Raw genomic sequence first — 12,061 nt, 5'->3', positions numbered from 1 at the left:
TAGATCGCGAGATAAATTTAAAAGTACAAAAATGCCCTTTAATTTCAATTAAATTTGTTTTTATTGGATTTTAAATTAAAATATACCTATTCCACGAAGTAAAATATAAAGATTAATAATAATAATAATAATAAATAATTTTTTTTTAGGAAAATATTTGAAAAATCAATCTGCTAAATGGATGCCACTGTCGTGATTGAGGAGATAATAAGCATGATTTTTCTGTTTACAGATTTGCATTTGATACAGATCAGCTGCTAATTGTTTTATTGACAAAAATGGACGTCCTAGTCCAATTATGGTTAGCCTCCATAAGACAGGTTGACATATTTAACACCCTGAAATTTATTTTCTTTTTTAAATTTAATTTGGCATTTGATGATTAAGTATGACGATTAACAACTAACAAAATAGTATATATATATAGATTTTCGTCAAAAAAAGAATAGTATATAAGTTCTTGAAGTGAATGATACATTCAAGATTGAATTCGAAGGAAGGGAAATCTGCAAAGTAGAAAAATGCTCAACTTTATGAAAGAATTCAACACGATTTACGCCGATGAAAAGCCAGGTACCATTTTTCTCTGCAACACATTTTTTCCCTTCTTTTTTTTATTTTTCATTTATGCTGAGAATATATGATATGAATATCCCTCGCAGGCATTGAAAGCATTGCCGGCCGTTCGAACTTAAACGATTTTCCTGTTTACGAGTCGTTTGAATTCGTTGAGAACTCTCAGGAACTGAAAGAATTAAGTAAGAATCAATACAGTGAATTAAAAACTAACAGAAAGAAGGAACTTGGAGAGTTCAGGAATCGAAAAGGACCTGATAGTCATAGGTGTTCAGAGTATTCATCAAATGGAGAAGAATGTTCTAAGAGTGCCACAGAATCAGAAGCCGACGGGAGGAAGAAGGTTTATTGCAAATGGAATCCGGCGGATTATGACAATCCAGACGTGGTTGCCTTCTTGGATGACAGCAGTTATGACTTGTTCAAGGATATTTTGTCGGACACAGAATCCATTAGCCAGGAAGACTTTTCGATAGACAAATATAAATCAGACCGTTTTAATCTTTCTTCCTTGCTCAATTCTGATTCAGAAAGCTGTGACTCAACCAAAGAAACTCTGGAAAGGTTGGCACGGATTGCTAATGACTTGGAATTCATGGCACATGATGACTGCATAAATGAGCAACCCAATAATTTCAAAAGGTTCCTGATGGAAGATAAAGAAGAATTCAATGAAGAGGATGATATTCTGATTAACCACCCTATTAAAAAGATTGTAAACTCAATTCACCTGTATGAAAAGGGGGTAAAAAATCAATGTGGAACTGAGCAACATGGTGACAAAAGGTTGTCAATGAAAGACGAAGAAGATTTCCAAGGCAGAAATGAGATTTTATTTCAGTTAATCATAGGGGTAAGAAGTCCCGTGCTTCCTCTTCACTCGCTCATTCAATCGAACATATGGACTGTTGGCACATTTGGCATGACAAATAGAACAATAAAATCTGAATCCCAACTACCCCATTAAAAAAAATAAAAAAAGGAACCTTCTGCCATGAACCAGTAGTATAAAATTGGCTGTGTTTCTAATTTGTCCATGTCTTTCTATTATAAAAATTGCAGTTTTTTATTGCCAGACAACAAATACACGAGAGAGTTCTGATAAATTTAGAAATCACAGGCTCAGAGAGAAAAGGAAGAGATAGCATCCTCCAACCTTTCATTATCTTCCACAACCTCCGCAGCAGACTGCCGAAAAAGCAACGCCTGCATCACAGGTGACTTGGGGGCATCCATGCCAGATGCAGCAGAAGATTGTCAACAGATTCTTGAACCTGAAAGTACAATGTCCTCTAACATTGAAAGCTTTAGAACTTCGAGTGAGGGAGAATCTATAGCTAGTTCCACTGAAGCTAATCGTCCTTCATGGCCGATAGAAAAACCAGAGGGTACCACTAGCATCTCTATTCCTTCAAGAATCCGAAAAGCCAACGCACAATCTTTTGCTTTCCCCATGTATTTCCTAATCCTATTTACATATAGTCAATTTATCATCCTCTCTGTGCCTAAGCTTTTTGAGCAGGCTGTTAACATTTCTGCTTTATATTTTCAGATTGACCCCAGAATTGCCTGGAAGCCCTGTAAGAATAGGTACTGGTGCCAGACAACGGCTGGCAACCGCTAATGGACTGAGGCAACTGCGTAAGACCCGACGTTGGAAATCTATTGTTTGCTGCAAATTTGTCAAATGAATCCCAAGAAATGTTCTCTTTTTTACCTTTCATATGCTCATCTTTCTAAGCATTATACATAGCAGGGATTTTCTATAGCAGCTTAAGCTTGATGTCTTCTTGGTATAAAGATGTTGCTGCTTAGCTTAATTTTATATTTGAAAATTCATTTTGTAATAGAAAATTTTAAATCAATTCTTATAAAATTATATATGATTTTAATTTTTTTAAGATAAATTTTTTTAATTTAAAAAAAACAAATTCTTCAACGAAGTAAATTTTAGAAAAATTTAAAAAAAATAATTTTTTTAAATAGTTAATTATTTAGTCTCACCCTAGGATTTTATGAAATTAATAAATTGTATATGATTTGCAAAAAGAAAACCAAATAATAGATTTTAAACCATGTAGATAATAATTTTCCACATAATTTACCAGCAAACGTAAAGGTTGTACGCGCTTAGCAATAACCACCAATGGCATCAACGTGTTGTAACCAAATAAATATCCATAATCCTCAAGTCATCTCTTTTACCCGTTGAGGGCCTTCAGGCGTCAAATTCAAACAAGGCCGGCACAGCTCAAAGGGGTGTGAGGGACCATGGGCATTGCAGCAATAGCTGCGGGATTTTTTCCCCCATATTTATAAACTTTATTCCAAATATACCATCTACAAGGTGAATAAAAGGTATGGCTTTAACAATTCCTTATCAGGCTGTTTAAGGAAACACAGGCAATACATAGTGAAAGCTTCTAGGCCCCAATTGAGGAAGTGAACCAATTGGATTTGTTGGCATCAAAATCAGTGCCAGAAATTGAAGAACAAATGCTTAAGAGGAGTACCACATCCATGTGCCAGACTCTGAAAAGCATAATGATATTATTATCCATCCAGTCATCATCCATGGGCCTCGACAAAGCAAGGCAGTGGCAATAAGTCTCTTCAACGAATTCTGATAATTTGGGTGGCTCTTCAGGCAATCAGAATGTGATAGGCCACTAACCTCCTCAGCAGGTCACATCCCATCCGAGCAAAATATCACTACAATAAGTCAATTATTCATCAAATTCCACAGTGCCAAGTTATGGCAGACACTTGCATATGGATCAGCTCCAGAGTTGTCAATTGGCCTCCACCTGAATTAAACCTTTGTTTATACTTCAGATATTTGACATTCGCATGATAGCAAGCACAGTTCCACAATAATAAATAACATTTAACTGTACAAGGCGTAGCAGGCAGGTTAATAATGTATACAAGCTCTCATTCAGGCAAGCAAATTTACAAAAATTGCTTCAACTGTAAGTTTACCCGATTGACAAATCATACACTATCATTAATCGGATAAGTCTATCCAAAAGCAGAGGCAGAAGGAGAGAGAGAGAATTCTCCTCTATATTCTCATGCCCAAGACCTGACGACAACTAATTTGAATAGTCAGCAAGATAAGGTCGTTAAACATGATCATAGTAAAATCACATCACTAATCACAATCACTCCATCTGTCCCTCAAAGGAGACCTATTCTCGGGTCTACTTTCAAGTCAGAAAATGAAATTCAAAGCTTCAGAAATAGGATGATTTGGAATTGTTTCATTTAATTTTGATTTAAAACAGTTCAAAATTTATATAAAACTCAGGATCAACTCAAACCCTTGAACATTGAGTCCTAGAGTCAAATCGGAAACCAGCCTTAACTCATGGCCAATAATTCAGGGCCCTAATCAATAATTCAAGGGTATGAACCGAACCCGGAGACGTCTGGCTCAAAGGACCACCGGAAATTTCTGTACCATTTTTCAGTTGTCACCCGTAGGAATGGACCACTTCTCGATCAACGCACACCCCACCCTACCCACACCAGACGAGAGACTAGAGCATGCAGCTATGTTAGACACAGGACTACAAGTGTCGCAGGCATTTAGTATGAGCATGTAATATAACTTGCACAGAAAATTAAACAGACGCTACACCAGCGAGCAATCACGCTGAGCAGCAACCTGCGAGCTCTCATCATGAGTGCACAAAGTAACATGGTCATTCTGTCCATCATCATCATTCTTCATAAAAACTCAAACACACCTTCTGTGTGTCACGTAAAACTCGCTCACAGTCATGCCCACCAAATGCGTGACTCGTACGGGAGATGATACCCACTCCTCTGCACATGCTGCTCCATGGTCCCCACTCCCTCCCCCTCCCCCACAGTTTACCAGTAAGCAGTAACCACCACCCACCTAATCTCTGGCCCATTTGCGCCATCCACGTAATCTCCATTTTCACATTCACTTGCATTTCCATGTCCCTATCAATCTACCCTGTTCTGCACTCACTAGTTTTACTATTTCCTCGAGTCTTATGTGTGGGAGGAGAGTCACGACAAACCGACTTCATATGTGCTGCCCAATCAAATTAGCCCACGTGGCCACCCGCATTAAGACACATTGCCCCCCTCTTCTCCACCACCGCCACGTGGAGTCATAATCACGCATGGGACTGCTCACTCTGCAAGTGGACCCCGCCTACCGACTGGTACACTCCCACACTACAGTCCGTACACTCTCTCACACTGTAACCTTCAACCCTCGGTCCCCCGTGTAATTGATCATCACAACCATATTATCTTCAATATCGACGACTTGGCGGTGCTCTAACCGAGTGTTTCCGTTTTAACTGTTTGTATGATGAAATAGACGTTGCTATTCAAGTTTTTATAAAAACAACTCTTAGCATTTTTATTAAAAAAATTAATAACTGTTAAACCTAATATTTACAAATATATAAATATTTAATTTAATTTAATTTAATTTAATTTAATTTAATTTAATTTATTAATTATTGAACCATTTCTATATATATATATATATATATATATTAGATATACTCTCAATTAAAAATAGATGGAAGCAAAAAATATATATTTTTCTCAAAATTTTGATTTAATTTAATTTCATATACATCCGAAATTTTAAGGAAAATACCAACAAATTAGGGAAGGAAAAAAAGAAAACTATCGTGAAAGTTAGCGGCACATGAACATCAAAGATCAAACCCAAAAATCTTCCAAAATCACCAAAATAAACCCCAGAAAAATAAAAGAAAATGAATATTGAAAAAATTACATAAAAGACACAGCAGTCATATTCATATTTTTCATATAAAACTCTCAAATTATCTTCTTTTGTAATGTTTTTGAGAGATCTTTTTTAATTCCTTTTTTTGAAGTTAAAAAGTAAAGCAAATTACGGGAGATACAGACTGGAGGGATCCTGATCAGTCCAATGACTCTGGCTCCAGTAAGCTTGATCGACGGCGTTAGGAAGATCAAACAAACATTGACCTCCAGCGCCCTGCCAATCCAATGGCCCAAACTCCCCATTACCTGATGTATTACTCTGCAGAGCTGATAACTCGAGGTGAACCGTCTGATCAATCAACCCTCCCGTTATCTCCTCCCCACTCATATCCACCATCTGCTGCTGCTGCTGCTGCGGAAGTTGCCACTGCTGATTCTGGTTCTCTTGCACGTGATCAAGATTCTGTTGATTCAGTATGTTACTAAATCCAAAGTGCAACTGCTCATTTGTTGACGTAATTAAGCTTGTAAAGCTTCCAATATCGGAGAAGATCCCACAGTCCGATCCTTGCTGCAGCAACCCAGGCTCAAAGCTTGGATTTATGTTGGCATGTGCAAATAGCTTAGATTCACCAATTCCGTGCAGTATATTATTAGAGGCAGAGCACGAAGAATGCGCGGAAACTGCTTCTATACCAGTGTTACCCGCTGTAGTATTTGTGGCTGTCAGACTGGAGCTTGCGCTGCTAGAATGAGAATTTGATGATTTCCGCTCTCGTTGTTGTTCCTGCTGCTGCGACGGTGGTGTCGCGCTGGTAGTAGTGGTTGCTGTATTAGTTGACGTGAAGGAAGTATCTGCGGTCGAGGTTGGTTGTTTGGGCTTGGAACGCTTCGTCTTGCGACAGCCACCGCCCACAGGGACGTTGCGTAGGACGCCGCCTTTAGTCCAGTACCTGCGGCAACTCTTGCAGAAGTGGCGTGGCTGTGAGAGGTTGTAGTTGTTGTAGTAGCAAAACTTGGTGTTAAGTGAATCACACCTAGGACACTTTAACGCTTGGTGGTTCTGGTGGTGATGCGGCCTCAACCTCCGGTCACCACCTCCAGCGCTAAATAACCGGGCTCCGCCACCAATTGAGTGGATGTCTTGCATTTCTTGGCCTCCGCCACAGGTCGTGCTCGGAAAAAACACTATACTTGCTATGATGTGTGAGCCAAAACTGTTTGCTAATAATCCCAACCGAGTTGAAATAGCAAAATTGTTGCTCACTATCCAGCTTCCCTTTGAAATTTCTAACACTAACCGACCTACAAATGGGAACTCAGAATCTGCACAGAGGGAGAGAGAGAGAGAGAGAGAGGGGGGGGTGGTATGTGAAAGCCGGATGAAGTTCTGAACTCTGACAAATATCCCCTTCAAAATCTTCTATTAACAAATATTTTTATTCGTCCTATGACCTAATTAACCCTACAGAAAGCCCAAATTTGCTTAAATGGTCCCGGTCTAAAACCTCGAAATCGGCCATTTAATTTGAATGTTTTATTTGATTTCAACTTTTTATGGAAAATTTTGGAAAAAAGAAAAAAAAAATTAATTATTAAATTGTTTAAATTTAATAATAAGTTCTCATCATAGTGAATCAGAAATCTCTGCATTTTTCTACTAAATAACTAACTTTTCTGAATTTAAATTTATTTAAAATTACAAAAAATTAAATTTTTATTCTCTCATTTTAAAATTAAACATTTTATTAAAATTAAATTTAATTTAATTTTTTAAAATTTTATTTAAAATAAAAAAATTTTAAAATTTCTTATTTTTAAAAAAAATTATTATATAAAAAATAAAATTATAAATGTTTTTATATTTTTTTCTGATATTAAAATTTTAAATTTATTTAATTTATTTTTTTAATTTGTATTTAACTCAATTTAATATGAGTATAATTTCTAATATTGTTAGTCCACGAAAGAGAAATTATATAATAAAATATGAATTTAATATTAACACATTACATTAAATAACAAAATTACATAAATACAAGTACTATTTAAGAAAAAAGTTTACCGGTAATAAATTTATATAATTTTCTTTTTACATAACTAATATATCATAGATTTTTCCAAACAAAATACTGCTTATATTTCATAAATTTTATTTTTATGTAAACGAAATAGATTTATTTCGACTTTCACATAAGCTAAGAAAATAAATGTAAGATTTTATTCTTGCTTGATTCATAGTTTTTGCTTTTTGTTAGTTACTCAGTCTTTCATGTTTACGTTGTTTGTTTTATGTGATTGTGGTTGTGTACGCAGCAGCGGTGACGATATGGTGGAATTGGTTGGTATTTTTCTAGATTTATATGATTGAATTATTGTAATTTGATTTTTTAATACTATTTTGTTTGATTTTTAATTGGATTTAATATTTTAATTTTTTAATAATATTTAATTATTAAAATTAAGAGTGATAAATATTAATAGATCTTTTAAAATATTTAAAAAATTTTAATATAATTTTCAGAATAAATAAATTAATTATCATAATTTTATGTTTTATGGAAATTAAATAATAATATTTCGTTTAAAGATATTAAAGTAACTTTTATTTTTTTATCCTGTAAATTAAAATTTGAATTACATAATTATTAATAACAGTGAAATTTTATTATAACAACAAATCTAAGTCTGTCCATCATGCTGTTGTTGCTGCTGCTGCTGATGCTATTTTAGTGTTTTGCGACTTTGGCCGGGGATTCCAAGGGCATGGGTTGGACCGTACGGAACAGAGGAAATCAAGCCGTCAAATAAGGGAATACGTGGACGGCAGAAAAGGAGGGATAGTTGCTGTCCAGAAAATCCGGTTTTCTAGTTGTCCGCCACCCCAGATTTATCTGCTGAGTTAAATCGTTGACGGTCCTAAAAATAACACGTCGTACATCGGTAACAGTACAATCGATTCTAAGAGTGCCACGTCGCAGATCACAATTAGCAAGTCATCAAAAATTCATATTTCGATGACCGTTTTAGAGATGCCACGTCGTATATCGATAACAGTATAATTGATTCTAAGAATGCACGTAGCACATAATCGATTCTAAGAATGCCAGGTCGCACATCACAGAATGCACGTAGCACAATCGATTCTAAAGATGCCACGTCGCACATCATGATTTGCTAAAAATCCATATTTAAAAGATGTAATTACCCGCCTCAAAGCTCAAAGTCTTCTGTGTCGCAGGCAACGTAGGAACATTGGATTACGAGGGTATAAGTCATTCGTCCTGTTTGCTCATCCAAATTCAGAACTCAGGAAAAAAAGGGATACACTTAGTATGCAAGGAAAAAAGTACCGGCGAAAGTTAAATTATGATTAAATTTATATTAATAATATTTGAATTTATTAAAAATTAATTTAAATTATTTAAATTTAATTATTATTATCTAAATAAATTTAAATTTATTTAGTGTTATATATTTTAATTAATAATTTATATAAAAAATGTTTTTTATTAATAAATTTTATTTAAAAAATTTAACATTTTTAAAAAAAATTTTAATTTTAATTTTAATTTTTTAAATAAAAAATATATAAATATTTATAAATATTATTATAAAATATATTTTTTATATTAAATTAATTATTTATATAAATAAATTCGTAACGTAAATATTTATATATAAAATTTAAATTTAATTTAAATTTATAATAAATATTATTTTTTTAAATTTGAACCGTTCAAGATTATAATTATTTAAACCCGTTCTATTAGAATTTAGTTGAATCAGATACCCAAAAATATTTCATCCGTTTCCATTCTCAAATTCACTTCATAAAAATATTAACAATAAATTAATCTAAAAATCACTCACTACAAGATTTAATTAGTTTTTAGTAAATTTAATATCATTTTAACAACAAAGAAAATTAATTTTTATTCACAATAATCCAAGTTTTCCTTGACAAAAATATCATAAATATATGCCTATAATCCGTTGCATGGCAAGAAAATACACTTATATTTTTATTCACATTGGGCAAGTCTTGTTACTGCTGCTGCTGCGGATGCTATTCTACATAGAGAAGCCGATGAAAGGAAAGAGATACAAAGCTCAATAGCACATTACCAAAATTCTTAAAAGAAAAAAGAATCCTAATAAAATATTTGGTGGACATTCATTTTTGACATTTTAAAAGTTAAAATAGTCAACTTTAACTTACTAGAAGAGATTAGATGAGAATAGAAAAGAAGTGCTTGAAAGATGAGTGATGAAGCATATGTGTATGCCACTTCCAAGCTCCAACCAATTCCAAATTCTTAAGAGAAATAATAAAGTTTGAGGAGTTGTTAACACCTGTCCCAGCCTTCATGGAGTCAACCTCACCATTCAAGTGGGTGGGATCCTCTTTTGCCTACAAACTTATCCAGACATGGCTAGCTAACCATTAAGCTGAAGCATCTAGAAAGTGAGAGAAGCATTTGTTTAGACAAAATCCACAATACCCAAATACCCACATTTCATCTCCTCACAAACTAATTCTCTAGTATTTTAAACGTGCGAACAGACTTATTATTTACACTTAATTAAGCTTCAAAGAAAAATTTATATATGTTATCACACAATATTTATTTAAAATAATATTTTAGTTAGAAAGAAATTATTTCATATATTGTATTTAAATTAATTTAAAAATAATAATTATTATTTTTTTAGAAAAATTTTCTAAAATAATTATTATATAAAAAAATAAAGTAAATTACTTTTTTCATTCCTAAATTATGTTACTATGTTCTCTTAATTTTTAAATTACTTATCAATTTTTGTTTCAGAAAAATACTACTTACAGAGAAAATTTTAATTTGATATTAAATTATTAAATTTCAAAAACTTTAAATATAAACACATATTAATTAAAAATATTTATTTTTCTGATTAAACAGAAAACTTAAACAATTAAAAATAAATTTATAATTTTAAAATTTTCACTATGTAATTAATTTTTTATATTTAAATCTTAAATTTATATTGCAATTAAATAATAAAAATGAGTTAATGTTTTAGATATTTTTTTTATAAAATATTTTTTGTATGTAAATTATTTTCTATAAGTTAAATGAAAGAAATATCAAAAATGAAAATTTAATTTCTCAAAAAAACAAAAATCAGGCAATGAGGGAGCAGCTCTTATCCAAGTCCCATCTCTATAATGGCACCAACCCCAGTACTGCTACTACTAGTTTGAGCTTCAGCAGTGAAGAAGGAAAATAATGTAAAAATAAAAAAAAAAAAAATTGATTTTTCTAGGTTTGAAAAAAGAAAGGAAAATAAAAAAGAAAAAAAAAATTCTTTATTTATTTTCTCTCTAAATTAAAGGAAACATAAAATATATTTTTTTCCAAACACTATAAAAATAAAAATAAAAATATTTTTCTTTCCTCACCCCTTAAAATATGCAAACAGAGTGTCAATGTCATGCACAATTATTGCATAAGCGTTTTGACATAAACTGATAAATTAATAATAATTTATTCTTTATCATATCACTTATGTCCACTTGTCTTTTTCTAATTGGGTCATTATACAAAAACTATTAGCATGTGAATGGATAGAATGGAGTAAGAAAATCAAAGGTATTAACAAATAGATAAAGAAAGCAAAACGATGTCGAATTTAACAAGACGACGACTAATTTATCCATTTTTTTTCAATTACGAAGATTAGATAGCTGAAGCTTCCCATTTCAATGGCGAATTACAATATTTTTCAAATATTATTCTCCCATTTAGATTTATTAAATCAGCAAAATACAATTAAAATAAAATTAAACGTTTGTTTTTAAAACTTTGATAAATACATGTTATGAAACAAATTAAAAATCTTCTTCTGATTTTAAATAAAATTCAGAAAACTGTAAGGCACCCAAAGATTAAGTAAAAAAATTAAATTAAAAATAACATGATTTTGATTGTGATTGAACTGGCAAATTGATGGAAACATGTTCACATGCACATGGGACAGCTTGGGCCTTTTGTGGGGGGGGAGGGCCTCCAAAGTTAGGTCTTCTGGTACTTGTCCACATCTACCCCCTCTCTAAATTCTGAAGCTATAATATAGTTTTTTTCAAATAATTAAATATGATCGAATATTTATCGTTATTTTATATTTTAATTCAAACATTTAAATTTTAAATAAATTATTCGTATCCCTTGATTGGATTTACAAGGTTAAGCTTAGATGGGGGAGCTTCTTCATTGACACTATAATTTTCTATCTTTCAGAATCTATAAGATTGGAAAAGATATGGTGTTTGCAGGGTCTTCTCCGTTGTACCTTTTAATGGATGTCACTTTCTCCGGCCACCAACTCTGGGCTCTGCTTCTAAAGACCCAGTCGGTTGGAGTAGGGGCATCCTCCCAGTTTTGACCCCACCACCACTTCCCCACCTATCATGTGGTGGTTGGGTCCCAACCCATCTCAGTTCCCACTTGTAATTTATTTTTCTATTTCAAGCAAATCCAACACTTGCATTTGTACTCTCCAAACTAGTAGATAAGTGGTCTCCACTCAATTTCTTCCAAAAATTAATTTTTTTTTTTAAAAAAAGTTATTAAAAAAAAGTCAAGTATATGGAATTTCATACTTGGATTAGCACAGAACTGATTCTATGTAATTAACCAGAAAAGGTTGTGCAAAGGTGACACTTACAAGAAGTGCACTATAATAATTAAAAGATTAG

The 12,061-nt window shown here is 32.8% G+C and overlaps 2 protein-coding genes across 3 annotated transcripts; one reads left to right on the top strand and one right to left on the bottom strand.

Moving 5' to 3' along the window:
• The first annotated feature begins 472 nt into the window (after positions 1–472).
• LOC110617167 lies at positions 473–2,451 on the top strand. 2 transcript variants are annotated; one of them, XM_043957859.1, is made up of 4 exons: positions 473–573; positions 663–1,429; positions 1,697–2,031; positions 2,129–2,451. In XM_043957859.1, the coding sequence occupies exons 1-4, from the start codon at positions 522–524 to the stop codon at positions 2,265–2,267; spliced, it is 1,293 nt and encodes a 430-aa protein (XP_043813794.1). In that variant the 5' UTR covers positions 473–521; the 3' UTR covers positions 2,268–2,451. The 2 variants fall into 2 exon arrangements, with proteins under 2 accessions (XP_043813794.1, XP_021615474.2); XM_021759782.2 differs by having other exon boundaries at positions 1,697–2,451.
• Positions 2,452–5,324: 2,873 nt separating this feature from the next.
• On the bottom strand, positions 5,325–6,716 carry LOC110616539 (dof zinc finger protein DOF5.4). Its single transcript, XM_021758932.2, has one exon. It carries the CDS (start codon positions 6,470–6,472, stop codon positions 5,489–5,491), a length of 984 nt encoding a protein of 327 aa, XP_021614624.1. The 5' UTR covers positions 6,473–6,716; the 3' UTR covers positions 5,325–5,488.
• Positions 6,717–12,061: the final 5,345 nt, after the last annotated feature.

The sequence above is a fragment of the Manihot esculenta genome, chromosome 6 (genome assembly GCF_001659605.2).
Source record: "Manihot esculenta cultivar AM560-2 chromosome 6, M.esculenta_v8, whole genome shotgun sequence".
NCBI classification, from domain to species: domain Eukaryota; kingdom Viridiplantae; phylum Streptophyta; class Magnoliopsida; order Malpighiales; family Euphorbiaceae; genus Manihot; species Manihot esculenta.
This window is presented reverse-complemented; position numbering and strand designations above follow the sequence as displayed.